Raw genomic sequence first — 27,882 nt, forward strand, 5'->3', positions numbered from 1 at the left:
CGAAGGAGTGAATGCGTGCACACGTGCATGCCTGTTGACATTGTCCCCTCGTGGGAGTCCCAGCTGGAGTGCTGTCCCTGTCTCGCTTACATCGTCCACCTCTGCCTCTTCTCGGAGTTTTCCATTGCCATGTCTCACCGAGGGAGACAGGGTGGCCTGACAGTGAAGGGGCAGGCTCAGGGGCACCTGACCCAGGTCTGAGTCCCTGCTTCGCCACCTGCTACCTGTGTGGCTTTGGTCAAGTTATTGAAACACTTGTGTACCTCATTTCTTCGTCTGTAAAGTGGGGATGATCGTAGTAGCTACCTCTTGGGGCCGTTCTGAGAGTGACGGGTGCTGCACCTAGGAAGCACTTAATAAATACTGACTGTTACTGTGAATTCTGCTGTGTGGTGGGGACAGGAACTGAGCCCCACTCAACTCCAAGGGCACTGTCAACCCCTGACCACCCACAGCATGCTGTCTGGCACTGGGTCAGGGCCTGGCACGTGTCAGATGAGGGAATGTCCAGGGAAGAGTTCCACCCACGTGGTGCATCTTGGGGCTGTGGGGCCAGGACCCCATGAGACCCTGGTGAGAAATAGGACTACCGGGACTGTGGTCAGCTTTTGGCCGTGTTGCCCTGGCCTTTCTCCGACCTGTCCCCAGTTTGACAACTTCCTTTGACTCGTCCTCCTCCACTGTTCCTTCCACTCACTGCATCCACCATCACCCCCTTTTCCCAAATGCATCCGGTAAGTTCTTTGCTGCATCTGCTGTAGCCTCAGTAGTGATGTTTCTAAATTTATTAATTTCATGCTTTTAATCAAGGAAGCCCATGCAAATACATTTAACTTACAAAGACTATAATATACCAGGAACTTGAGTATTAGTTCACATTAAAGTCCTGAAGCCCGTCTGACTTCTCATTAGAAGCCACTGTATTATGCATGTGGCATCTGTCTCTAAGGAATATCAGTAAGAAGTAAAGTATACTTATTTCAGGGAGACGTTTACTTTTGAATTTGAGCTGTCAGAATCTTGCATTTTGTACTGTTTAAATTCTCCCATTGATTCAAACTAAAATGAAAGAATGAATAGTCCAAACCACCAAAGTGTTTTTGTTTTTATCAGCATGCTGTTTATTCTTTTAAGGTGACCACTTAGAGACTTCCAAAAACATTTTTGAAACATTTCAATAAGTTTAAAAGTAAGTCACTTTCAAAATTTGTTTCTTTAATAAGGTGTCCTGTTGTTTAGTGAGTAGGAAGGCGGGCCTCCATCTGCTTTTGGGTCTGGATTGAGTGGGCGTCTCACCTGTGTCAGGCTCCGAGACAGGAGGACACGAAGCCCCCCAGCACCCTGAGTGCTGGGTCCAGAAGAGGGGTCTGGGTGGTGAGCCTTGGTGCTGCTGTGTGTTCTCCTTGTGAAGCTGGGAGCAGAGGAGAGATGGTTATTTCTGCTACCTAATGCCCGGGGCGGCATCCCAGGGGCTGGCAGTCAGACCAGTTAGACTCCCACTTCCTGTCTCATTGTATTGAACAGGGCTCAAGGCCCAAGGACTTTTGTATTCAGTACAAATGACTTTGTGCTATGATTGGGCTACAGAAATAGATACCACATGGTCCTTGCCCTCAGGCACCCTTTGTCTCCTGATTGAGACAGATCCTTGCATGACTGTGTCCACCTAAGGTTGGATGGAGTGGGTACTGCAGGAGAGGAACGTGCTGTTCAGAGCAGCCCGGGCTGCAAAGCTTACTTTTTTTTTTTTTTTTAAAGATTTTTTTTTTTATTTATTTGACAGACAGAGATCACAAGTAGGCAGAGAGGCAGGCAGAGAGAGAGGAGGAATCAGGCTCCCCGCTGAGCAGAGAGCCCGATGCGGGACTCGATCCCAGGACCCTGGGATCATGACCCGAGCCAAAGGCAGCGGCTTAACCCACTGAGCCACCCAGGTGCCCCTGCAAAGCTTACTTTTGACTGGGAATAAAGGAAGGCTTCGTGGAAGAGGTGTGACATTTGATTATGACCTTGAAGAATAATTAGTATCTTACCAGTCGTCCATGATGTGGTTCTAAGGAGAAGGAATGATGTGGAGGGAGGTGTGAGGGCCCAAAAGGACTGTGCTGTCCTGGGCCCTGGTGGGGTGATGGGAGGGACTCTGAGGCCTAGAAGGTGGGTAACCCTCCTGCATTGTCCCCGTTGGGAGTAGGTCATCCTCTGGAGAGCTCGTCGCAGAACTGGCAAGATGTCCCCAGTCACATGGCCAGTGTGCGCTCCATTCTAGAAGGTGGACTGGCTAACCTTGTGAGAAAACCTTGAGGAATCGCTGTGGGATTCAGAGATGCTCTCTCTTCTGCCTGCAGTTCCGAAGCAGGCTCACTGCTCTCACCTAATGCTCCCCAATCTCCTGACTCCCCTCCCAACCCCAAGTTGTCATTGTGCCTAACCTCCCAGCACCTGTGGCAGGGGGTTCTTCATTGAGGAGCCTGGGACCTAGGGTCAGAGTGCCTGTCACAGCATATGTGACAGTCATGCCTCTTTTTACTCATTTTGTAAAATGCACATGTTAATTGCTGCCAACTTCCCCTTTAAACAGTAGCATTCCTATATGAGACCTACAGCACAGATGACATCCTGGGTCCCAACACTGTTCAGTAACCTCTGTGATGTGGAAATGCTCAGAAAGCAAGGGCTCTGTGTTGACTGAGGTATGTTTTGCAGTGAGCCCCTGGGAACAGGTTCAAGCTGGACTTTGGGGTCCAGGTGAGACTGTCCTCCCTGAGGGGGGCTGTGAGGCTCAGATCTGGTAAAGGAGGAAAGCACTCTGTAGCCATGAAGGTCGCTGCAAGCAGGCGCTCTTAAAACAACTTGGCTTTAATCCACTTGAGTTCTCCCACAATCTCTTGCCAGTAGGAGGCTCTTCTGAAACATTTTAAGCTCAGAAAAATTTAAGAGTTGAATTCCACACTCTCTAGTATCAGTAGTGGGATGCTGAGAAGTTGCCCAAGGTCCCAGCTGTTTAATGGCAGATTTGGGCTGAGTCTTCCAAACATTGGCCCTGAGAGCCTTCAGTAAGAGTGAAAATGGCTTCTAAATCATCAGAAATTAAGTTTTGTTCAGTATAGTTTCATTGGGTTTATTTGGGGCATGTGAATACGTGTGTGTGTGTGTGTGTGTGTTAAATTGGCATTCCTGGCAGGGTGTACCCAGTGATTCCCTGAACCACACAGATTAACCACCACCACCAACACTGCCTCCTTTCTTGCCTCTTGAAGGGATCGTGTTCAGACATTCACACCGTCCCACTGGTTTGAAGGACACTGGTCCTCCACGTGTGGATAACCGGTTGTTTGCGTCAGTTCGGCTAGACTGAGTCCCGAATCCTCCCAATACTTAATACATTAAAGGCATTTCTTACTTAGAATTTTATAAAGGTTTATTTACTTGAGGTTTCTTAAAAAGAAACAAAAACCCCAAGCAGTCTGATTTCTATATTTATGCAGTAAGACAGGAGAAGCTCGTCTCCCCCCACAGCTGAAGCCTCCTTTCCACGTGAGCTCGCTCTTTGACTGTCCCTTCTCCGTCTGTTTCTTACTTATGAGCAATACTGTGTAATATTCATGTGACTGTCTCCTGAAATACTCTGATTCACCATGTGAAACGGATAGGTCCCCCACAGGCAGCAGCATTTTTCTGCCAGGGTGTGTCCTGGGGGTCATCCTTTCTCCTGGGCGTGTGGTCTGTGCCTGAAATGTGGATGGAAGAGGCCAGATTGAAATCTTGCTTTTCAGACCGTAGCCGGAGGTTCACGGCTGTCGTGAGAGCACATGAGCCCATGAAGCAGCGGGACAGAAATGGGTTGGGCCCCCTTCTTGGTTCTGCCTAGGAAAGACACAAACCCCGGAGGTCGGGCCATGAGGGCTTGGGCAGTCGTGTGGGACCACAGAGTGACTTGACACAGCCGTCAGGAGCGACAGGAAGAAGACCTGGACAGCCAGGGAAATGCTTGCTGTGCTGCTGAGAAAAGCAGACCGCAGGATGGCTCGTGGGCCGTGACGGCCGCACAGACAGACCGCAGGTGGCAGGGGAGAGAAGCGCGAGTGATGAGAGCGAGGGTGGGCGGTGGAGCCCGGGTGATTGGGACAGCCCTGTGCCAGCCAAGGGAGGGGACACCGGGCCGGACCCTGGGGCAGGCTCGGCAGTGAGCGCTGGCTGTGAGAGCGCAGCTAGAGAAGGACCCTCGCAGCGGGGGCTGTGCTGAGCCCCAGTGGCAGCGGGTGTCTCTCGGACTGTGGGAGAGCTTCCCTGTTTTCCTCGAGCCCTCTCCAGCATGGCTTCCTCTGTGGGAGGAAGAGAGCTGCTCCAGGCATGGACTAAAACAAAATAAGAGGCGCCTTCCCCCACTCTGTCTCTCTTCCCAGCTGTGATACTCCTGACGCCGGGCCCTGTTTGCTTTGAGCCAAGCGGCTGTGTGTCCCTGGTTAGTGTCCCCCTCTGTGTCCCGTGGAGTTCCTGCGATGCCCCTACTTCTCACCAGTACTTGCTTTAGTTTACAGCATGTCGCTCGGTGCCCTGAAGTGCTTGGACCCCTCTCTGCTCGTTTCAGGGATGGTGTCCACGGCCGCCCCAAGCCGTCTGCTTGTGGTGCTTCTGGAGAATCCTTCCCTCCCTGTCCCGGCCTGGGACCTGCCAAGCCGTTGGCCTCCGTGTCCTTCCCCAGAGGGGACAGCTGTTAAAACCAAGCATCCTGCAGCGCACAGGCAGCTTTCCGTTGCTGCAGTCCGCGCACGACAGTGTTCCGGAGATGCGAGTCCCTTTATGTGCTGATCTCTATCTCTTCCTTTGAGCACAGTTCACTTTTCCAGATGAAATCACTGGAAACAAAATAGGCTGTGCCAGATATTTAAGCTACTTTAAAAAAAAAAAATGTCCCAGCTTTGTTCATGGTGCAAAGCAGTGTATTACCTCAGGCCTTGCTCTCTGAGCGCCCACTACAGGGGAGGCCGTTGGAGAGCTAGAGAGAAGCAAGAGACCCTGTCCTTTCTCGCAAGGAACTGATTGGGCATACGGCAATAGTCTGAGCCAAGGCTGGAGGCAGAGAGGACCTAGGGGCCCATGGGCCCCACAGGTGGTCCAGCCCAGGCAGGTGAGCCCCAGAACGGCTTCCTGCGTGGCTGGCGGTAGTCAATCGGGAACCGAGCCGCACACACCCCCCTCGGCCCCCACTATGGTTGTAAACCCATTTGTGGTTTAGTTTATATACGCAGGGTTAGTTTATAAAAGAATTCTAACCACTGGAGTTAAAACATCACAATAATGCTCCAGTTACTTTCCACCTGTGGATGGGTCTTCATTCTGCATGAATCAAACCCGCCGAGACTTTTCTTTTCTTTCTTTCTTTCTTTTTTTTTAAGATTTTATTTATTTATTTGACAAAAATCACAAGTAGGTGGAGAGGCAGGCAGAGAGAGAGAGAGAGCAGGAAGCAGGCTCCCTGCTGAGCAGAGAGCCCGATGCGGGGCTCGATCCCAGAACTCTGGGATCATGACCTGAGCCGAAGGCCGAGGCTTAACCCACTGAACCACCCAGGCGCCCCCCGCCGAGACTTTTCAATTCAACTTTTCTCATCCTGAATCCATCCAGCAAGTTTTTACCTGAGTACTGCTCTGTGGTCAGACCTTGGGTGCTAGGACTACAGCAGGGGACACAATAGAGAAAAATCCCCTGCCCTCCCAGAGCCTACGTTCCAGACAGGAAAACAGAGAATAGACAAAGAACAAAAGGATCCAGTAAATGACAGAACTCGCTGGAAGGAAATAAGTGCTTGAGGGAGGAAAAATAAAGTAGAGAAGGTCTGGGAGTGTGAGAGCTCCTGGTGATGGGGTGGGTACCAGAGGGGTCAGCCCTTGGGGGTTCCCCTGGCATCCTGTCTTGAAGCTGTGGGGCAGCACAGCACAGGGCGCCCTCTCTCCGTTCAAGCCCAGGCCACTAGTGAAACAAAAAGGGGCATTTTTATTAACTAGTTTTTGTATTGTAAAAGTGTCGCATGCCGATAGTCACAATCCTCATGGTTTAGAAGGTTATGAGGTGAGCTGTAAAGTCCCCTCCTCACCCCCAAGATACCCCCTAGAGCAAATCAGAGGCCTCAGTGGGACTCTTTGTGCAGGGGTGCACTTTGGTGGACTCCTGATTGTTTTTTTTTTTTTTTAAGATTTTTATTTATTTATTTATTTGACAGACAGCGATCACAAGCAGGCAGAGAGGCAGGCAGAGAGGGTGAGGGGAAACAGGCTCCCTGCTGAGCAGAAAGCCCGATGCAGGGCTCCATCCCAGGACCCTGAGATCACAACCCGAGCCGAAGGCAGAGGCTTAAATCACTGAGCCACCCCGGCGCCCTACCTGATTGTTTTTTAATGCCAGTATGTCACACTCTTGTACCATGCGACACCCACTGTTCCTATTTGAGAGGTGGGAACGTCTTTTGTGGCTGTACACACAGTTCCCTTCCTTCTGTCTCCTCTAGCTGCCCCTGTGCCTTGGAGAAGTGTGCCGGCATCTTCGATTCTTGAAGGACAGTGAGTAGTTTTCAGTGTTCTTTCTTTTTGTTGCTCTTACCAATGATACCACCGTGAATACCTACATCTGACTCTTGGGTGAACTCATCTGTAGGATAAAGCTTCCAAGAAAACAGCTGGGTCAAAGCCTAGGTGTTTCTCTTCTGTTGAATACTCCGTGCACTGAGAGGCGTGTAAGAACATAGAAGGACAAACCTAGAGTGACCGGGCATGTACGCTGCTGGTCTCCACGAGCACATCTTACAGGCACTTGCGGCTCAGCGTTTTGAGACAGTAGCTCCGACAGGGGGCTGAGTTACCCTGCAGCTTCTCAGGGTGCCAGGTTGTCCCGCCCGACTCCTCGGGCAAGCACCCGGGCTCGCACCCTGCTGGGTGCTGGGACCGGCCCAGCGCTCCTGGGATCTTTGCCGATGCCCTCCCTCTTCTGGAAAAGCCTCTCCCTTGTCTTTCATATGCCCTCTTGCCCTCACACTGGGGCTGTTTGTACTTCACTCTGTGTCAGCCTGCCCTGGTAAGACGTCAGCGGCAGGCGGGCCGGGCCTGCGTCTGTCCTTTACCGCTCCCTCCTGGGGACCTAGCCACCATGCCGGATACACGGTAGGTACTCAAACATCAGTCTGTAGAATGAATGGGGAAATCCAGCCCTTCTTAAGGAATGATCCTCCCCTCATCCTGGGCCACACAGTGGCTTAGAAGAAATTCTTGTCATACCCCATTGTGGGTAATGAAGAAACCAGCCTTAGGTCCAGCATGTGCTCATGGTTGGGCCCGTGGAGCAGCAGGGAGCCAGGTCAGCGGTGATGGGGAAGGGGCAGCAGGGGGGACTTCTTCCTTCCGCAGTTAGTTACGGAGGACTACGGGGGGCTTTCACCCAAAGGCTGGCTGACTCTCGGGGAGACAGCAACATGGTGCCTTTGCTCTGAATGTTCTTGCTTTATAGTAACATAGCCTTTTGGCCTAACGACCCATTCTGTTTTTTGTTTTTGGAACAAATTAAGGGCATTAAGAGGGAGCTAGATGTACTTATGTAATGTGTACTTTTTGTTTACCTGATAGTTGTTATCAGGCCCAGAGGAAGAAGGTTATGCCAGTTCCAGCCAGGGCCAAGGGCACCTTGGCAACCTCTGTTAACCTCTGAGACTCTGCATGCCCTTTTAGGAGTAGCTGTGACTCACCAGTGTTTACATACCTCAGTGGCAGAAGTTGCTGCAATGCAGGGATCTGGAAGTCTTTTCCCCGCCTCATTCCCGGATTCCCGGATTCCCAGATTCCTGTCAAGTGCCTCCTAGAATAGGTACTTGGCATACATCTATTGAGGGCCTGCAGTGTGCCAGGACACGCGCAAGGAAGATCTCGAATGTGCTTTCAGGAGGGTGGGGTGGGGAGGGGGTGATGATCCGTGTGCTTAGGATCTCCTTGCTCTCAAGCCTCAAGCTTGCTGCCTCCTACATCTTCAATGGACAGACAAGGGCCCGTGCAGAAGCGCACCATCCCTGCAGCTGGAATGTCAGGGTCTCCCAGGGGAGCCAGCCTGATGCACGACACACTGTCGCACTGACGACCAGCAATTCACTGAGTGGCCGTAGCCGCCTTCCTCCCAGAGCCTTTGGAGAGAGAAGAGGGAAAGGCTGCAAGGCCTGTTCCATTTGCATCTCCTCAGGTCTTGTTCGAGCACCTTCTCTATGCAGCACTGGGTGTGCTAGACCTGAGTGGGAAGCCAGCAGCGCTCTAGGACACCCCACCCCTACCTCTCCCAGCCCGCAGGACTTCCTGGTGGCTCTTCCCATCCCTTAACCAGCCTCTTGCTCACATCTCTCTCCCCTCCTGTTTTCTGTGATAGGAAACGCCTGTAGTCTTACCAGCGGGTCCTGAGCTTCATCCTTAATCTTGTCATTCAGTTATACAGACTCTCCATCAAAATGTTTATTTTGGTAATAAGTCGTCCTAAAGATCAAGAAAAAAGTCTTTACTAATTTCCTGATTTCTCCTTTTTTGTAGCAGCTCATTTGTGTTTTATGGTACGATAACTCTCGACTTTCTTGGAGAAGTCTTAATCTTAAACGAGTTTATTTTAATCTTAAACGAGTTTATTAGAATCTCTGTCTTGTTCCCTGAAGTATCTTTATTTTCCCTAGACATCAGCCCCAAATAAAAGTTGCCCTGTTGGGACGCCTGGGTGGCTTAGTTGGTTAAGCAGCTGCCTTCGGCTCAGGTCATGATCCCAGGGTCCTGGGATCGAGTCCCACATCGGGCTCCTTGCTCGGTGGAGAGCCTGCTTCTCCCTCTGCCTCTGCCTGCCTCTCTGCCTGTGCTCGCTCGCTCTCTCTCCCTCTGTCTCTGACAAATAAATAAAATCTTAAAAAAAAAAAAAAAGTTGCCCTGTTGATCTTGGTCCTTTAATGGTTTGGGTTTTTATTTTACCATTATTTATTTCATGATTGTGAAGACCCTTGGTTATCGGTTCATGTTTATCAAAGAAGAACAGGACTGATGTGTAGGAAGCGCTTCCAAGTCCCTGCACTGTGTTTCTGTGCGAGGCTGGTCCTGGTCCCAGGCGGGCTTCCTGGAAGGAGTCTAGGCTTGCTGGTCACAAATGCAGTTTTAAAAATTGCTGTGATTGCCCCTCAGCCCCTCCCCGCCTTCTCCCCCCACTCCAGCATTATCTCAGCCCAAGGCTTGGCACTCCTACCCCAGGGAGACTCACTCCTACTCTGGCGTTTGGGATGGTTTTCTTGGTCGTCTTCTGGCCCAGGCCTGTCTGCTTGCTTCTGGCGTCTCCACCAGTCTGCTGCTCTGCCCCGGGATTGTTACAGGTTCCTTCTTGTTGGTCCACTGGACCCTTGCGGGAGGAGAGGAGAGATGTGTGTCTCGTGAACTGGCACACGTGTGATTTGGGGGAAAGAAACAAAGCTAGGGGCACTCCATGGTGAGCGTATTTTCTTGGCTTTGTTTTTCCCGTCATGATGGGAGGGAATCGAGAATAACTCAGCGCACACTACTTTGTCCTAAAGGTTCATTTCAGAATCTGTTGTTCGGAATTCAGATGGCATTTTCCTGTCACCAAGTTAGGCTGTAAAAGCCTCTTCTGGTGTGTTCAGCACACAGTGTACTCCATGAGGCAGCGGGAGACTGGGAGCAAGTGCAGCCTTTGTTCAGAGGTGATGGAACCTGTTCAGCATTACATTCGAGTATTGTAGTTCAGTGTCTTCAGGAAGAAATGATCCGTCAACTACGGGGTGCCAGTCAGTGAGACATAGAATAAAGCAGGGCCAGCTTCTGTCCCTGTCCTCGAAAAGAGCAGTACTAGCTCACTTGTCGGTCGCTTTGTACTTTCCCAGAGTTCTCCCACATCCGTGATCTCCCCTGAGCCTCTTCGTACCTCGGGGAGGGAAGGGTGCAAGTGGTGTCCCTGCCTTACAGAGGAGGACGGGGCTCTGGGGCAACCAGCGTGCGTTTCCACCCACTGCCATGCTGCCTTCCCAGGAACTTCACCATCCCCCCGAGAAGCACCCAGCTGATGAATAAACATACATCGTATGTTTTTGGCATTGGTAGATCTATTTCATGAGAATTCAGTACCATTTGGCATTAGAAACCTGCTTATTTAAAAAAAAAAAAAAAAAAAGGAACCTGCTTATTTCTCAGCATGTCTCCTGGCTTAGCAGTGGTTCTGGCTGGCTCAGGGCCTGGAATGAATGAAGGCTGCAGAACCAGGAAATTTGCCTGACCCGATCTCCTTTGAAGGAACAGGTTTGTCAGTTCTCTTATTGCCCTCTGAAGCCTCAACTTCCCTGACTTAACACATTTCTTTAATCCAGAGGGCACTAAAACCAGATTTATTTTTTTTTTTAAAGATTTTATTTATTTATTTGACAGAGAGAGAGATCACAAGTAGGCAGAGAGGCAGGCAGAGAGAGGGCGAAGCAAGCTCCCTGCTGAGCAGAGAGCCCAATGTGGGGCTCAATCCCAGGACCCTGGGATCATGACCTGAGCCGAAGGCAGAGGCTTAACCCACTGAGCCACCCAGGTGCCCCAACCAGATTCATTTTTATGGTTAGAGATATTTGTGTGTGTGTGTGGGGGGAAATTCTGAGTAATATTCCCTGACAGTCTGAGGACCTTTGGGGATGTTTTGGACATCTCTATTAATAAGACCAGCCCTGAGAATCAGGCCCCCTTTGTGAGGGATTGGCCTCCCATTCAAGTGGGTCTTCCAGAGCCGGGAATGACTGGGGCCGATAAGCAGTATTCTGCTGTGGTTGGGTAGTGTGGTATCAGATAGTCTGGCTTGAATCCTGGCCTAGCGTTTACAGGCTGTGGGCCCTTAACCAGTGATTTGAATTGTTGGGACCTCAGTTTCCTTCCTGTTCATCTTTAGCAGAGTTTTTGAGAGAGAAAAATCCATCTATAGGTCACATAGACCGCTGGGTAGTGCTAAGAGGTGCTTGGTGCATGGGAGCAGCTGTGTTACTGATTTTTGCCTACTTGGGCTACCAGGTGGGAAGCAGAATCACAGCTTGATTGAAGCAGGCTTGCTTTGTTGGACCCAGGCATGGCCACCTTCAACCAGGGGGGTATCATTTGGTTCTTAGTTACTGAACAGCTATGTGGTACCATTAGGCAGCTCTTCTAGTTCCTTCCTTGGTGGCCTTGTTTTCTCTGGGTCCTGGGGTCTGGCCTGGTCTGCAATGGATTCCCACTCAGGAGGGGGCACACTCAAGTGAGTGTGCATGTACTAGAACAGAGTACCATTGTTTGCCTGGACATTAGGGGGCTTTATTCAGGAGGCTCATTTGCTCTTAGAGAACAGGCCATGCCCTGTGCCCTCTCCTCTTACCTTAGAGCTCTTTGTCTGCAATTCTAGGCGCTGTAGTCACATGTGTCCCCCGCTCACTTTAAGGAGGGAGTGAAGTGATCCAGGAAACAAGCTGTGGGGAGGACCATGCCTTGTGCTACCCACGAGTGATGGAACTATGGATGCTCCTTCTTCCTGTTCTTCCTTCTTCTGCCAAACTCTCTTCTTGAGTTCTCAATGGAAGCATGGGTTATTTTTGTTTTTCTAAGTTGCAAATACATTAAAAAAAAAAAAAAGGATACCCAAGCTGATTGGTTCACTGAGACCCCTTAACATGGGGGTATTGGCACTTTTTCTTACCTCGTGTGAATACGTAGAGTAGACATTGTGAGATTGTATGTTGGCTGTCATCAAGCCTTTATTAGCAATTTCAGTTTATTTAAGATATTATTAATTTGTCAGAGAGCACAGGCAGAGGGAGAAGCAGGCCCCTCTCTGAGCAGGGTCACTCCACCTACTGCCCCCCACCCCGACATGGGGGTCGACCCCAGGACCCTGAAGGCAGGGACTGCCTGTCAGAACTGAAGGCAGATGCTTAACTGACTGAGCCACCCAGTCACCCTTGCTTGTGTGGTTTTTTTTTTTTTTTTAATTTGGAAGAGGGAGACAGAGATAGCAAGGGAGATAGCAAGGGAGAGCTTGAGCAGGAGGACAGGGAGAAGCAGGCTCTCCGGCAAGCAGGAAGCCCGACACGGCTTGATCCCAGGACCCTGGGATCATGACCTGAACCGAAGGTAGATTCTTAACCGACTGAGCTGCCCAGTGCCCCCACCCGCCCACCCCCACCGATTTCACTTTATTTAAGGCACTAAGAAGGCAAAGAATATTTCCTCTGTTTGCATTTGACAGATGTAACACTGGAGTCTTTCCTGAGGATTTTCCCACTAGTCTAGTCCAGTTTAGCTCTTCTCAGTTTCATTTCAATGAAACTGAGGCCTAGTTCTTGGGCTATTTGTATTCCTAGCACTAGCTCAGTTCTTGAAACTTAGGTCTTTGTTGAACGAATGAATCTGTTTCAGCACAAGCAGCTGACAGTGGCCGGGCATCCCCTCTTTCCAGTTTTAAGTTCAGACAAGACCATTGTCACTGCGATAGTGACACTTTCCAGTCCCCTCCAACTATGAGCCTGGGTATGGCTGATGTGACTGCTTTGGGGCCAGGAAAAGTGGCTGATCATTGGGCCACATTGAGTTGTGGAGCCAGTCAAATTCTGATCATGAAAGAACAAATCTCACTGTTTGTAGGCAGAACATTTCTTGTATGAACCTTGAAGGCTGGGAGCTGATTCTTTTACTTTTGTAAAATCACCAGTCTTGGATTTCCTTGGTCTCCCTTGACTCATCTTGACCACCCTCCCTGCTTACAGATAGGAAGCCCTTCTCCTGGACACCCATGCAGAGCCCATCTGCCTGTCAGTCCCTTTCCAGCTTATCCCATACCCTATGGGGGAAAGCACTCTCATTCTTGCTTTCTTGATATTTTCCTAGCAGTTTACTCATAATACCCATAAACTGCTCATTATGTGTCATGTACTATAATAGGAAGAACTTGCATTTTAGGACCATAGAACCTGGTCTTGAGTCATGACCTCACCATTTATCACCGTTTATAACCTTAAACAAGTCACCTGACCTTCAGTTTCTCATCTGTGAAAAGGAAATAAGAATACCTACCTCGTGGGACTATTAAGAAAAATGAATGAGATGGTGGACAAAAGCTAAAATTGCACCTGAAGAGTAATTTGTAGCTTTAAATGCACAGAAAGAAGAAAAGAAGACAGGCAGAAAAGTAATGAGCGATGCTTCCATGTCCAGAGTTAGAGAAGGAACAACTTGAATTCAAAAGTGGTAGAGGGAAGGAAGCTAACAAAGGGAAGGAGCCGAGGAAAATGAAGACGGGTGTCCGTAGGCAGCTGAAAGTGGGCTAAAAGTGGGTTCTTTGAAAAATAAAAATGCAAATTGATAAATCTCTGAGACCAATCAAAACCTAATGTCAAGAATGAAAAGGAGGCACAACTACGGGTCTCTCAGTCTTTATAATGATCATAGGAGGGTAGTGTGAACAATTTCATGCCATTAAATTTGGAAAAAAATAAAAGATCACCTAGGTTCCCTGGAAAACCACAACTCTACAAAACCTACACACAAAGAAATAGAAAATAGATGAATAGTCTTTTCCCTTTTAACCAGAATCTGTGGTTGAAAGTACTTCAAGAAAACTCTAGGCCCAGGTTACTTAACTGACAAATTGTGCCAAACATTTAAGGAAAAATTAAGCCAATCTTATGGAAACATAAGATTGAGATAAAAGCACTTAGTAGAGTTATAGTAGAAACCAACCATCTGTTTGTGTCAAAACCATGACTGTACCCCAGCAGAAAATGAATCCCTCTGCCTGAACTCTGGGTTCAGGAGAGCTGCTTCTCCGTCTGGAGCAGCTGTTCCCCACGGCTGTTCCCAGAGCTGCCTATGCAGCCCTGCCAATGGCTTGATTGGGCCACTTTGAGACTCGTCTAAGCCCAAAGCCCAGATAATTCCTGAGGAGGCTGCAGAGAGACAGCTGGTCTGGGTAGGAGACTTTTTGCCACTGCAGATGGGTGCTGGCGTGCTCCCAGGAGGACCCTGGCCAAGAGCATAGGATTGCTTAGAGAGGGGGGTGCTGTGAAACATGGCACCAGGGCCCAGCCAGAGCAGCCCATTGGCCTTTGTGATATCTTGGAGTTACAATAACATGCTGCCCTGTGATGACGGAGCAGAGGTCCAGACAGCCTGCTGGCAGGAAGAGTGGGCACGTGGCGCCCGGGCAATTGCCTGGTTATAGCGTGCGTGAGGTACCGTCATCGCTGTTTGAATTTATTGGCCATACAGTGCTCTGTTCAACTTTAGAAGCTGTTATATCCATCAGATTAAACCCTTTTAATAGCAACTAGATCTTAGGTTATAGGACACCGGATTTATTTAAACTTCAGATAGATTTTGGAAAACCTCTTGGTATGATGGAGAGAACATGACCTTAACAAACTTGTCAAATATTGTCTCCGCCATTCATTACGTGGGTGACTGTAGGCAAGTTACTTAACCTCCCGAGCATCAGTTTTCTCAACTAGAGAGGTAAAGGAATGATAGTGATAATAATTGCTGTCCAGTGACAATTACATGGTAACTTACTATGTCCACCCACCCCTGCATGTCTGGCCTCATTTGACCGTCACTATAATTCTCTGATATGTATTTCATATTCATCTCCCTTTTATAGATAAGGCCATGGAGGCACAGAGAGGTTAGGTAACTTGTCCACTGTTGCCCAGCTAGTGAGTAACAGGTCTGGGATTGGAGCCTGTGTTCCTGTTCCTTACTATGCTTCTGGACTGTCTTCGCAGGGAATTGTGAGAATTAAGTGTGATCACATATGGAGAAGCACCTAGAACAAAGTCTTGCACCTTGCCGGTGTAGCAGTGTGGATCCGTCTGCCCTCCCCACCCTGCCGAGGCCCTCCCGTGGCAAAGCTGAGGCTTTGGACTCATGACCGTGGTAGTTAGGCAAGCTCCGGATCTCTGGCAGCGTGAGCGGAAGGCAGGGTGATGGGAAGGAAGGTGGAGTTCGCTTTCCACCAAGAAGTCAGGGAGCCTTATGTGGCTCTGGACCATGATCTGTGATCCTGAATGTCGTGGTGGGGGGTCCTTCAGCTTCTTCCCTCTATGAAGAGGTTAATTACCCCTTTACTCGCACCTGGATTTAGAACATCACCTCATGACCCAGCATTGATCCCTTTCACGTATTCGTCCTTACTCTCTCCAGCTGACCCTCACTCAGACGATGTCTGAATGAGCTGGTCTGGCCTTGGGGCTTCAGTGGCTGAGGTGAAGCAGTCATGGGTGGGGAGGGGGGAGACAGTGCCCAACACAAGTGAACCATGGGGGAAGCTGGGGGTGGAGTCAGGGCTCCAGGGTGGATCATTGGTCCTGCGGGGTAGATAGGGCAGGCTGCCAAGAGATGCAGGGATTCTGCCTGCATTCATGTGTTCTCCTACCTGTGCTCTTTCTTTCCAAGGGATGAGGAGGAGTAAGGTTATCAGTCTGTTGGTCTAAGAACATGAACTGTTCTCTAGAAAGCTCTTTGAGCTCTTCAGTAAGATGTTGAGAAGTTGAAGTTGTTAATATGAAACACACACACGCATGTAACATATGTGTATATAGACGTTATTATTGATTTTTCTCTCACCTCAAGGGAACTTTTGCCACTGCGCTGTACCAAAGCAGTGATGGGAATGAAGTTTTAGGATGGAGATGGCTCGTTTATTACAAAACCACAACAGTGTGCTTTTCTTTTATAGGTTTGTCTACGGATTTTGAGCATCTGAAGTTGACCTCTGCTTTAAGCATTTGCTGCTGCTCCCTCACTGTCTGGAGAGATGTCTGTCGCTTACGATGATTCCGTTGGAGTAGAAGTATCCAGCGATAGCTTCTGGGAGGTAATGCCCATGCTTGCTTCCTCATGAACACAAAGACCAGGCTGATGGTGCCTGACAGACCTGGCTTCTCTTGGCCAGAATTGCGGGGCAGGGAAGGGGGACAGAGATGAGCAGACTCCAAACAGGCCAGACTCTGTGGTCAGATCCAGATGGTGGCAAGTATGGCTAAACGATCAGCACGGGTGGTGAACTTCCCTGGCAAGGAAAGAGTGATAAAGAGACTAGAGGTTGGGGCGCCTGGGTGGCTCAGATGGTTAAGCGTCTGCCTTCAGCTGAGGTCATGATCCCAGGGTCCTGGGATCGAGCCCTGCATTGGACTCCCTTCTCAGTGGGGAGTCTGTTTTCCCCTCTCCCTCTGCCATTCCATCCTCTTGTGCTCTCTGGCTCAAGCCCTCTGTCCAATAAATAAATAAAATCTTAAAAAAAAAAGAGAGAGAGAGGCTAGAGGTTCTCGTCAGGGTCTTATCAGTCTGTCTGTTCTGGGATTTTTCTTCTCATGCTTAGCCATGACGTGACTTGGTGCTGCGTACACTCATCACTGGGCTTGGCCAGAGAGGCGGTGTTACTGCCGACTTGTGTGTGGAAAAGTGGATGGTGGTGATGTGACCTCATGCTGGACAGTGCGGGCAGGTGGCCAGAGGGCTGACCCACTGCCCTTGAGCCTGTCAGAGCATCTTCCTATGAGTCTACACCCTTGAGGAACTCCTTTCCTGATTTGATATTGGGGGGGCGGTGTTTTGTCCTAGAAGTCACTCTCCCTGAACCCACTTTTTCCTCCTTGCTGCTTAAAGGGAAGTCCATTTTCTTGTGGCAAAACCTCTGGCACTTGCCACGCAGCTGGGGGCTTAGTGGAAGGAGCACTGGCTTTGTAGTTGGAAAGATCTGGGTTCTGATCGCAGCTGTTCCATTGCTAGCTGTGTGACTTTAGGCAAGCTGCTTGACTGATCTGAGCCTCAGGTTTTCATCTCTAAAGGGAGATGATACTGGCCTTTGAGGGAAACTGTAGGATAAAACAAGAGTATAAGTATCAGCACCCACATGGGAGCTTTCCTGAACCTAGAGGCTCAAGAGGTGCATGAGATGGGGAGAATGCCAGGGGTTTCTGAGGACTAGCACGAGCTAGCTTTATAGACTTTTTGAATTGATTAAGTGTATAATTTTATCGGAGACCAAATACCATGTGATATTATTGTCTAAGAGAGACCATGATCACAGGTGCCCAGTTTTTAAAAAGATGGGCAAGGAACTCAAAATCCTATTAACACTTTATGGGGTGCCTGTGTGGCTCAGTCGGTTAGGCGTCTGACTCTTGATTTTGGCTCAGGTCATGATCTTGGTGTCGTGAGATGGAGCCCTGTGTCGGTCTCTGTGCTCAACGCAGGAGAGATATTCTCTCTCTCTCTCTCTCATAAATCTTTAAAAAATTCTGTTAACACTTTTCTTAAAATTGGGCAGGAGGTCATTATCAACTGTTAGCTGAATAGTTCATTTTATTAAAAGTATGTGTTTCATGAGCAGCTACTATATGCTAGGTCCTTTAAGGCACCAGTGGGAAATGGGACAGCTCGGCTGGTAGCAGCCTTCCTGGTGGGTATCCAGGCCAGAGCTCAAATTTCAGTAGCCAGAGAGGTGCATCTGCCCCAGGAAACATTTCACAGAAGGCAACAAAAGTGACAGTAGAATCATAGTTGAGTCCCAGCCACCTGCAGCAGCAGCTCCCTGGCATTGTTAGGCGCATTCTCATGGCACCGGGGCGGGAGTGGTGGTGGTGCGATGCCAGGAGCTGTTACAAGATACAGTTTGGAGGTGCCTCTGGGACAGTGCTGAAACTCGGGACTGCCTCTCACCTCTGTATGCAGGTCCAGGTTCACGGGCAGGACCCATCTTGCTTGCTTGCCCCCAGGGAGCCTGTGGCCTTGCTGGCATTGCAGAAGCACTTGGGAAGCCGGCAAGGGCTGCACAGAGCTTTCCTGGCGGTTCCTGGGAGGCTGCTCTTTGGAAAAGCAGGTCCTTGCTAGTTTCAACACTGAGCCAAAACTAGATAGTATCCTTTAGAGCTGTGGGGGAACTTTGTATCTGTGGTGACATTACCCTCGGTACTAATCAGTACCCGCCTTGAGCTAGATGGTGGTGCAGAAACTGGCACACACAGCGGAGCTTGTGAGCTGTAGGCCAGGGAGGCAGCCAGACAGGTTCAGATGCGTCCTTTGGAGCCGGGTGGCCTGGGCTTGAGTCCCTGCCTTGGGGGTGAAGGGGGCACTTTGGGCAAGTTACTTATTTTTCTTTGCCTCAATTCCTAATCTGAAAAGTGGGGGTAAAAAATGGTACCTATATCCTGGTGTCGTAAGGGTTTCACAAGGAAGGCACATGTGTAAAGTGGTGTAGGGCGTCGGGGCAGGTGCGGGCTGGGAGTTCTGTCCCTCCGATTCGGGAGCTGGGGGTCATCTGCGCCTACAGTTGGGAGCATCGTTTGAATTACCCAGTTGAGGGCAGCAACCACTCTGGAGAAGTTTGGCAGCTAACTACAATGCTGTTACAGAAGTCTTTAGCTGCTGCTTTAAAAAAATAAAAGTAGAAGTTGCCAGCATATATTAAATCAAGCAGCTTTAACAAGCCCTGTCGCTGATATAAGCTCAGGCTCCCTGTTAAATTCTTAGCGGCGATAATGTCAGTGGACAAGGACATCTCCTTTGGCTGAGGAACGCTAAGGCAGTGGTTTATTTTCTAATCCGGCCCCACTCGTCTTGGGACGCTCTCTGGAAATGACCCTTCAGCTTGGAGAGATCAGCGGTGCCGTTGTCCTCCGCCTGCCCGGCGGCTGTCCACTGAACCGAGGAGCCGTTCCTCGGGGTGAGCCCATCCCATTCAGCTGTGGCGACACGGCTGTGTGCTGCCAGCCCCGTATCTCTCCAGGCTGCCGGCAGGGTCCCTCTTTCCCTCAGGAGGTGTCTTCTCACTGAGGTGACCCTCAGACCAGTACAGATCTACAGAAAGCCTTGTGGTCTCAAGGTGGAAAAGTTGTTGGGCTTAGTTTTACTCATTTCCACTGAAAGGTACTCACTGGAGTGGGTCATTCCAGAATCGTCTTCTGCGTGCTGGCTATATACCTGCACAGGCCGGACATGACTCTGTGCACCAGCAGCTTTTGGCTGTGACATCTCGAGGGAAGCCTTCATGGGAGGAGACTGACACTGGGCGGATCGTTGTATGGAGTGCTGTTAGATTTGCTGGGGGGCACAGCAGGAAGTGGGCTCCCACTGGGGGCAGGGCAGGAGAATGCGCTGGAAGATGAGCGGGGTTGGTACTCACTGAGCACTCGTGTTCGCTGGAGGAACGAGTGAGCAAGTCCGGGGAGGGGAGAGCACCCACAGGGACTAATGCCTAATGGAAGTATCTGTAGATATCTGGAGGGCATTTCTGTATTACCCAACTCTTACAGTGAGCCATTTAGAAAAAGGGAGCGGGGGCACCTGGGTGGCTCAGTGGTTTAAAGCCTCTGCCTTCGGCTTGGGTCATGATCTCAGGGTCCTGGGATCGAGCCCCGCATCAGGCTCTCTGCTCAGCATGGAGCCTGCTTCCTTCCCTCTCTCTCTGCCTGCCTCTCTGCCTACTTGTGATCTCTGTCTGTCAAATAAACAAATAAAATCTTTATTTTTAAAAAGTTGGGGGGAGCGGGCTCTGAGTCTCGCAGTGAAGCCTCCTGGAGGAGAGAGGACGATGGCCTCCGTGGTGGGCGGGGGTTGGGTAGTCAGTGGGGCCAAGCCACAGTCTGTCTCTGAGCCTCATGACGTTCAGAGGAGAAGGACGTGCTGCCCGGCATCACCAGAGAAGGCGTGTGGGGTAGTTAGGGCTGGACTTGGAGATGGGACAGCATTCCGAGTTGGAGCAAGTCTGGAAGCCAGAATGAGCCCGCCGTTGCAGAGGGCTGTTTTGGAGGCCAGAAGTCATATGGGATGGGCAGGACGGGGCTAAGGGGAGGCTGTTCCCCACGTGGGTGGCTTCTTCAGCAAGCTGGAGCCTGGCATGTCCTCCTTACAGGCTTCCCGCTGTGGGGTAGGGCAGCTCAGTTACTTCTGGCGAATCTTCTGGCTCACCCCAGGAGCCTAAGGGCCCTCCTACTGTGTCCTTAGTTTCTAGGCTCTGTGTCTGGGTCTTCTCAGAGGCCCTGGGGTGGGGAAAGAGAGCCTAGGCTGCAGGTTGTGGGCCTTGTCAAGTGTCACCAGGCCTTCCTAGGAGAGCCTGGCCTCCTCCACCTTCAGTGGGCTCTAGACATACAATGGCGGGTTTGTCGCCAGCAGGCCTGCCACTGCCTGAGTCTCCAAGGGCTCACTGGCCGCCAGGCTGGGAGGACAAACTGCTAATTTCAGGAACTGGGTCCTGAGTCTGCCTCGTTCTGGGAGGCAGGGGTTCTGCTCAGCGGTCAGCCATCTGTGCGGTTAGAGCTCAGATCTCCCCGGAGAAGCCAGGCCGGGCTGACCTGTACTGCGTCCTCTGTGGGCACAAAGAACCTTTGAGGAAAAGAGTATTTGGGGATGAAGAGAACATAAATATCTTGCTGGAAATGTTCTGAGAATGTTAGCCGGCAAGAGCTGGCCTGTGACTCCGGTATTTACCATCTCCTTCAGAGAAGGCTCTCCCTGCAGCTTCCTCTCCGACTGTGGAGACAGTGTCACACGGACACATCCCCACAGGGACTGGCGTGCACTGCTCCCATCCCTCTGGGACAATTGCGTAGGTGACATATTTAGAAGATGCCACTGCCCTGTGTAGGTGGTCCAGACCCACAGCTGAGTCCTGGGGTCCCGAGACGAGGATGTCGTCTTGAGGTCCCAGAGCCAACATGTGCCGCTTCGGGCAGTTCATGGACAGAAGGACGAGGGGATGCATCTGGCGCGAGGCAAGAAATTGCCTTGCCTCCATTTGTTCTCCGGCCACCCCTCGCTTAGACAGACCCAGACAGAGTCCCCCCGCCCCTACCCCTATGTGACGGCCTGTTTGTGGGTGTATCGGCTTGGTTGTAATCCCTGCTGTGCTTGGGCAGAGCTCCCAGCAGGCTGGTGGCATGCCTCGATTTCCCTGACGTTTCTCAAGGAACCACTAATTCATTCTTTCAGGCAAAGTAGCATCTGCTGTGTCACGACCGGGGATTGGGCCACTGGCCTCCTCTGTGCCGTGTTCAGTCTGTTATCTACCTGGGGCCCGGGCAGCTCATCCAGAGAAGCAGGCCTGTGTGACTCCTTGCCCTGGCTGGGAAGCTCCAGTTTTTTCCATCAGCTGCAGAGTAAAACCACACTCTGTAGCATAACGAAGGCATAAGCATGTGTTGGTGGCTCCTGGGCCACCTGGTCCTTCCTGAGGAGCGCTGCCCGGGACGGCTCTTCTAGGTGCCTGTCAGCAGAGAGCTGCCTCCTTCCTGGGTGTCTTTCCTCAATCTGATCTCCATTCCTTTCCCAGCTCCTCCTCCAGACAGCCTTCCTGACCTCTTCCGGCAGGCTTAGGTGGACTTCCCGCCTGCCCATCCAGTGTGTTTGCTTCTCCCTTTGGGCTCTGAACAACCTGAGGGCAAGGACATGATTTCTGCCCCCCCCATGACCCCTCTGTCCCACGCATGGGTGTGCTCTGATAAGTCATCAGACTGTGTGCACATAAGCTATATGCTCATGGTCTTTGTGCTTCTAACATGGTGGTAGTGGCCAGCATGTATCGCTCCATGCCAGAAGCCCACTCTGGCTTATATGGTGCTCTCGAGCCTCACAACTGCCTTCTGAGATGGTGATCTCCATTTCACAGGGAGGGAAACTGAGGCTTGGGTGGTTTGCTGGTGCCCAGCTTCGCATCAGCAGTAGGTGGTGGAACTGAAATTCGGGCCGTCTTACTTCAGCTCTCAGGAGCTCTCCTGAGCTCTCCTCCGAGGAGCTCCTCAGAGGAGAGAAATGTTGCTCTGACTGCCACACATTAATGCTTCCGCTTCAGTGTGAAGTCACGCCCTGTCTCTGGGGTCAGACCCAGGGACACCGTTGGCTCAGAGAAGTGAGATAGCCTGCCCCGTTTCCTAGGTGATGACATGGCCTTGCAGATTTCCCCTCCCCGGGATGGTTGCCAGAATCGACCACCCGCACGCGGCCAGGGTCCCCCAATTCCTGAGCCTGAGGGGCATGCGGCCTCCTCCCTGAGTCTGCTTCTCGGCCCCGCACGCTCACGTTGCCTGCCTGGGAACAGACAGAGCTGGGGGGAGTCTGGCAGCCTCTCATCTTGGGGCCGGCTTGTTCCTCCCCGTCTAAATGCCAGAAAAAGAGCCGTTCCTTGAGAGAATTGTTTGCTGTCAAGCTTTTCCTCTGAAGATAAATTATTTTCTCATTTGATTTCAGTGATGTCAAGCCATGTAAGATAAAACATTTTCCTTTCTACTTAGTGAACAAGTAGAATTACACAGTTTTGGAGCTGGTGGGCTCTTGAGGGCTTCATTAGACTGTCAGCTTAGCTCCATGGAGACATTTGTATACAGATGTTTGGGGTTGGCGCTGAGGGACCCAGGTATGGAGATGGGGTGAGGGAGCTCCTGGTCCCATGTGTGTGGTGTGTGTGTGTGTGCATGTGGGAGGGGGCTGCTAACAGGAATCACTGAAGGGAGACCCAGGGGTTCAGATGCGGGGACTCAGGGAGACGTGGCACTGTGAAAGCAGTTTGGGGAGGGGATGGATGGTCCTGGAAGGAAGGGGCCACTACCTAGAGGAAGTGCTTGTCCCACTTTTACAGTCTGGCAGTTTCCCCACCAGGTAGTTTGGCTTTGTGTCCCAGGGGTTCGCCAATGGCAGAGGCCTGTCCCTGCCTCCTTTCCCTGTTGGCGTTTCTGCCGAGAGCTGCCGGTCTTGAACAAACCCAGGGAGACCATCTCCCCAGCCTGTCAGCAGCAGCTCTTACGGCCATAGGGTGCCACACGTGCAGCGCCCGCCTGGAGGGTGGGGATTCGAAGATTCGAAGAGGGTGTGACCCGGTCACTCGGCAGCCGTGTCCTCTGGCTTTTTCCTGGGTACTTGGCTGAAGGACAAGTGTGTGTGCCCCGGAGACCATGAGCTCCAGGGTGGAGTCGTAGGGGAGGGTGTGTGCTGTGCTCACGGACAAGTCCAGGGGTGTCACCGGGCCTCTGCTGCCATCTGAGCAGTATGTACGGAGGGCGCAGAGCTCAGCGAACCCCGCCAAGCACTCTCAAAGAGGAGTCCGCTTCTAAGATAACTGTGTTTCAGCACCTGTGTCCTCTCCACTCTGTGTTCTGCCTTTGGAGCTAGATCTGCAAATGGGGATTTCTGGGTTTCTGTGTCTTCCTTTTTCATTCGAACATTTAAAGATCGATGATGCCATTAATGTTGCAAGTTGTTGAAGTCTAGGATTTGTGCTTTAAAACTGTCACGTAGCACCAGGTGCCTTTGCGGACTGAGGAGCCTCCTTTTCTTCATTCTCCTACTTGACGAGGACAGTTCCAGGACCGGACGGCGCACCCGTCAGCATGAGGAGTGAGAGCTGAGCGCTGGAGCTGGGACTGGAGTGAGGCCTCCAGGACAGCGGCAGGGCTGGGGCTGGGCGGAGTCAGCTGGAGCACAGACCAGTGAACACCAGCAGGCCAGCCAGGAACTGGGTCTGTGACCCTCTGAGAGCTCGGCTAGGAAGAGAGTATTACTGCCCTTTGAGGATGGCGAGCCCAGTGAGCTCAGGGCTGGTCCATGTAGTGGTTTGGGGTAGCGCCAAGGTGCAGAGCGCCTAGACCCTCTGTTCCAGGGCAGGGCAAGTTGGGAGCCCAGAGGGTGGGTGAGCTGGAAGGCAAAGGGGAGAAGTAAGTGAAGCGGAATCCTCTAGAAACAAGGACTGCCAGAGCACAGTCTGAAAGCAAGGCCTGGACTTGGTTTTCCAAAGATCCTCCTAATAGCCCATGCTTTCAAGCACACAGCACATTTCACAATCCTAAAATCCCTGGTGACCCCATTTGGGAAGGAAAGCTCAGAGTAGGGGCAGGGATAGGCTGAGATAGGGATAGGCTGCTGGCCCCTGGGGGATGCCCTGCCGGTGTGTGCGGGATGTGGCATCCGTCCTGTGCCTCTCAAGGAACATGGGTGGGGAAGTGGTGACACGGCCAGGCCCGCGCCAGGAGCCCTCTCAGCCTGCCTGGGACATGGGTAGACTTGGGGATAAACTAACTCGGATCCCGGATTTGACAGCAAGCCTTGTCAGCATAAATGAAGCAGCGGCTGTTTGTGCCCACACAGCACTTTCCAGCTTGGCGGAAGCGATAGCCAGCTGCTCGTTTGTCATGTGTGGCGCTGCTCTCTGATGTGCTCCTGGAGTTGATGCTTTCTGGCTTTTGTGAGGAGAGCTGGATTGATCCGCGGGATTAAGAACTCGGTAAATAAAGGCTCATGAGTCACTATGTCGCGCATGCCTCCTGCTGAGCACGGAGCAGTCTCCTGGTCCACCCACCGCCGTGTACCCTGATCGGGAATCCAGCTCCCAGCACTGTTCTGACCTGAGACGACACACGGCGCCCTCTGTGCCTGGGGTGGGGGATAGAGGAGAGTGAAGGCACAGCCCTTGGCCTCGCCGCTGTTAGCATGTGTAGGCGTGCAGCCGCAGATGGGTTGAGCTGAGGGGAAGCTTCCCAAGGGGGTGGGGTCTCGTCTAGCGCCTGCTCCCCGGGCCACGTTGGTGTCCTGCTGCCTCCAGAAAGCAGCCTTGCCCCTCAGAGTCCCCTTCCACTCCCACCACAAATATCATTTGCTTCCAGCAGTCCTGACCAGCCCGAGGGTTCCTTCCAGAACTTGTTGCCATCTGTAATTGGGTTGTTTATCTGACCCTAAGTCCCAGGAAGGTGGGGACCACAACGGTTTGTTCACCATTATCCCTCGTCCCTCCCACAGTCCTTGGCACATGGTTAGGTGTTCTTACACATTGGCGCGGGGCAAGGGGGTGGGGCGAGGCTCTCAAAGATTGAGTTATGAGGGCTTCAGGGGGCAGCCAGCCTGCTGGTAGCATTGACAGACTCTTCAGGTAGAAATCCTGGAATTACAAAGGGCCCTAGGAGATCATCTAGTCCTGTCCCCTCTCTTCATTTGTCTCCCAGTGGACACGATGGAGAGATGGCCGATGGAGAGATGGCCGGGTCTGGTTAAGTGGTGCCTGAGCTGGGCTAAGGGCACGCCCGGCTGGGAGGAGACCCACCCCAGCCCAGTGTGTTTAGTCCTTGTGAAATCAGTTCTGCCTCCAGCTTACGGCCGGCCGAAGGAACGGAATGGTGGCGGGAGAGACAAGAGTACAAGGTCATTTATGTGGGGGCAGGGCCAGATCTTTGCCTCTCCCTCCTAAGAGGTGACCTTCCCAGGGTGGGGGCGCTGAGGGACTCAAAACAGATAACAGAAACTCATTCAGCCAATCTCGTCGCCTTCTGCAGGACTGCCATTAAGGTATCCCAGAAGTGTCATCTTTCATCCTTGTCTTTCAGAAGGGCTGGTTGAGAATATCCTAGAGCCTCTCAGTGTACTTTATCAGCTTTGGATAAAACATTGGACTCTGACTCTGTGGACTTGCCAGGAGGGAGGGACAACACCAAGGGCTTTTCCTTCTGTCCGGTCAGCACAGCACAGCTGCCTCGCCCTTGAACCTGCCTCTCCAGAACATAGAAGGTGCTGTTGTGCTGCTGCAGCCTTCAGGGTCACAGGTTAAAGGGTATGAGCCTCTGAGAGTGAAATCAAGGTCATCTTTGGAAAGTGGTCTTAGGAGTTTACAGGTTTGGGGTTCCTGACATGCACCTCAGTGGCACACAGTGGAGAGCCGGGCCTGTACATTACTTTCCAGTCTTGAACTTTGCCTGGGGCCTTCCCTGGGGCCCAAGGGGCTGGTTGGAAGCACACACATCACCTGATGACCCATGAAGTCTTGGCTTTATCTTGTCTGTTCTTGGCCTGAGGAAGGTTCTGGAAGGTGGGCTCTACCTTTTTCTGGCTGCGTGATCATGGGTGACTCTGCATCTTTTAAACATTTTCTGTAAAATGGCAACACTAATAGTAGCCACTGCTGGGGATTGTCACAAGATTAAATGAAGTGGCCCACGAAGAGCTGTTAGCATGCTGCCTTGCAGAGTGTAAGCATGCTCCATTATGATGCTCCTGCTGATGAAGACCAGTGCATGGTGCCTGTGGCTGGAGGTTTGCAGTCCAGCTGGGGCGGGAGCTACCATGCACGACTGTGACCCATGTGGGACACGCTGTGGCTGTGGGCCATGGGAACAGTGTGTGGAAGGGCCCTCGTGGCCCCCCGTTGGACCGGCAAGCAGGAGCCGTTGGTGGGGAATTGGTCCCGACTGTCTGCCAGTGTGGGTGATGCAGACACTCCCTGTTGGTGGTCCAGCGGGGACAGTGGGCATCGGGGAAGCCTCCATGGGGATGACAAGACGAGCCGTAACAGAGAACTGGAGCTGGGGCAGGTAGGATGGGCCTCAGCCACCCGTGCCCTCCCCCGTCCCTCAGCCACCTGTGCCCTTCCCTGTCCCTCTCCCTGCCTTTGACACTAGTCCCGTGCCTAGTGATAGATAGGACTTGTATTAGCAGCGGCTCTTGTAAACTCTGTAGCCTTGCTTTGTGTGCAACTGTTCTTAATTCCCGAGGCGGTCACGCTCCCTGTCATTCTGTTTGTTTCTCCGCTCCTGGTGAGATCCGTGCGGGTTGCGGTGTCTACACCTAGTCCTGCGGTTCTTGCTGCTTGCCTCCACCTTGGTATGCCCCTGCCCCCCCCCACCATGTTCACCCACACATTCCCCAGGGAGGAGACTCCTGCATGCCCGCGGCCCAAGAGAACATTTCTGTAGCGCTCTGACTCAGGGACAAGATTGCCAGGTCCTCAGAGGGCACGTGTGTGTAAGCGTGACTTAATTACTGCCTGCTTGTTCGCGGGCCCGCTGCCGGCTGTTTTCCACGAGCGTGTCCAGTGAGCGTCCTGTGTGCCCCCTCTGCCCCACACTTGGCGTGTCCCACCGTGGGTTTGCCAGACTGCGGGAGTGAAGTGAAGAGCCTTGTGATCATGGCATCCCCCCAAGTCGCACAAGGGGAAGCCCCCTACTGCTGTGAGCCCCTCAGCCTTTGCTTCTCTCTGAAGTTGCCCTAATCATAGCCTTTGCCCAGCTTCCCTCAGGGCCCGACTTTCTCGTGTGGCTCTATGGGACCTCCCGGGGCATCCCAGTTTAGCCTCTTGTCCATTTACACAGAACAGGTTGGGAAGTAGTGTTTGTAGTCTGTTCATTTTGTCTGTGGTGTTGATTTCTGAACAGAAACCCTTAATATTTGATGTAATAAAATTCATTTATACACACAGCACATGTGTATGTAAGTATTTGTAGAGCTTTGACTTTGGAAATTTTAAGGATCCTGCCTGGCCCTACGTCACACAGACAGTCACCTACGTTTTCTTCTGGTCACTTTCTTGTCCTCCCTTAAGTTTCTGTTGAGCACCAGCCATGTGGCGGAGCCGGCGGAAGGCAGTGGAGAAAGAGTGGTGGCTGAGGAAGGCGAAGGTCCGCACCTTCTTCTTTTCTTTTTTTAACATATTATTTATTTATTTGAGAGAGAGAGAGAGAGAGAATGAGAGCGAGCACAAGCAGGTAGAAGAGCAGAGGGAGAGGGAGAAGCAGACTCCCCGCTGAGCAGAGAGCCCAACGTGGCGCTCGATCCCAGGATCCTGGGATCATGACCTGAGCTGAAAGGAAGACACTTAACCGACTAAGCCACCAGGCGCCCCGAAGGTCCACACCTTCTTAGGGCAAAGAGTTGGATGGTATTTGGGCTTGATGTCCTGTTCCCGGCAGGCTCTGGTCTACACAGCACGAAGGGAGGCCGTCTGGGGGCGTGGAGGCAGGGGCTGGCTAGGGAGCACAGGCTGTTCCGGGCACAGACCGCCGCTCCCATGCTCTGTTGTGCTGCCAGTCGGCAGGGAGACAGCCAGAACTTCACTTGGGTCCCGGGG

General features: G+C 51.8%; 1 protein-coding gene across 11 annotated transcripts in view; it reads left to right on the forward strand.

Moving 5' to 3' along the window:
• Nucleotides 1–27,882, forward strand: part of PACSIN2 (protein kinase C and casein kinase substrate in neurons 2) — a 133,470-nt gene that overhangs the window by 77,604 nt on the left and 27,984 nt on the right. For 9 of the 11 annotated variants that reach the window (XM_045083749.1, XM_045083754.1, XM_045083753.1 and 6 more), the window contains one exon: nt 15,745–15,882. In XM_045083749.1, the coding sequence (XP_044939684.1) occupies nt 15,823–15,882 (60 nt within the window). In that variant the 5' untranslated portion in view covers nt 15,745–15,822. Of the gene's footprint in view, nt 1–6,505; nt 6,558–15,744; nt 15,883–27,882 lie in introns of all 11 variants that reach the window. The other 2 variants (XM_045083751.1, XM_045083752.1) reach the window with 1 other exon arrangement.

Source organism: Mustela putorius, unplaced genomic scaffold (assembly GCF_011764305.1).
Source record: "Mustela putorius furo isolate JIRA1106 unplaced genomic scaffold, ASM1176430v1.1 tig00000738_pilon_pilon_pilon, whole genome shotgun sequence".
NCBI classification, from domain to species: Eukaryota; Metazoa; Chordata; class Mammalia; order Carnivora; family Mustelidae; genus Mustela; species Mustela putorius.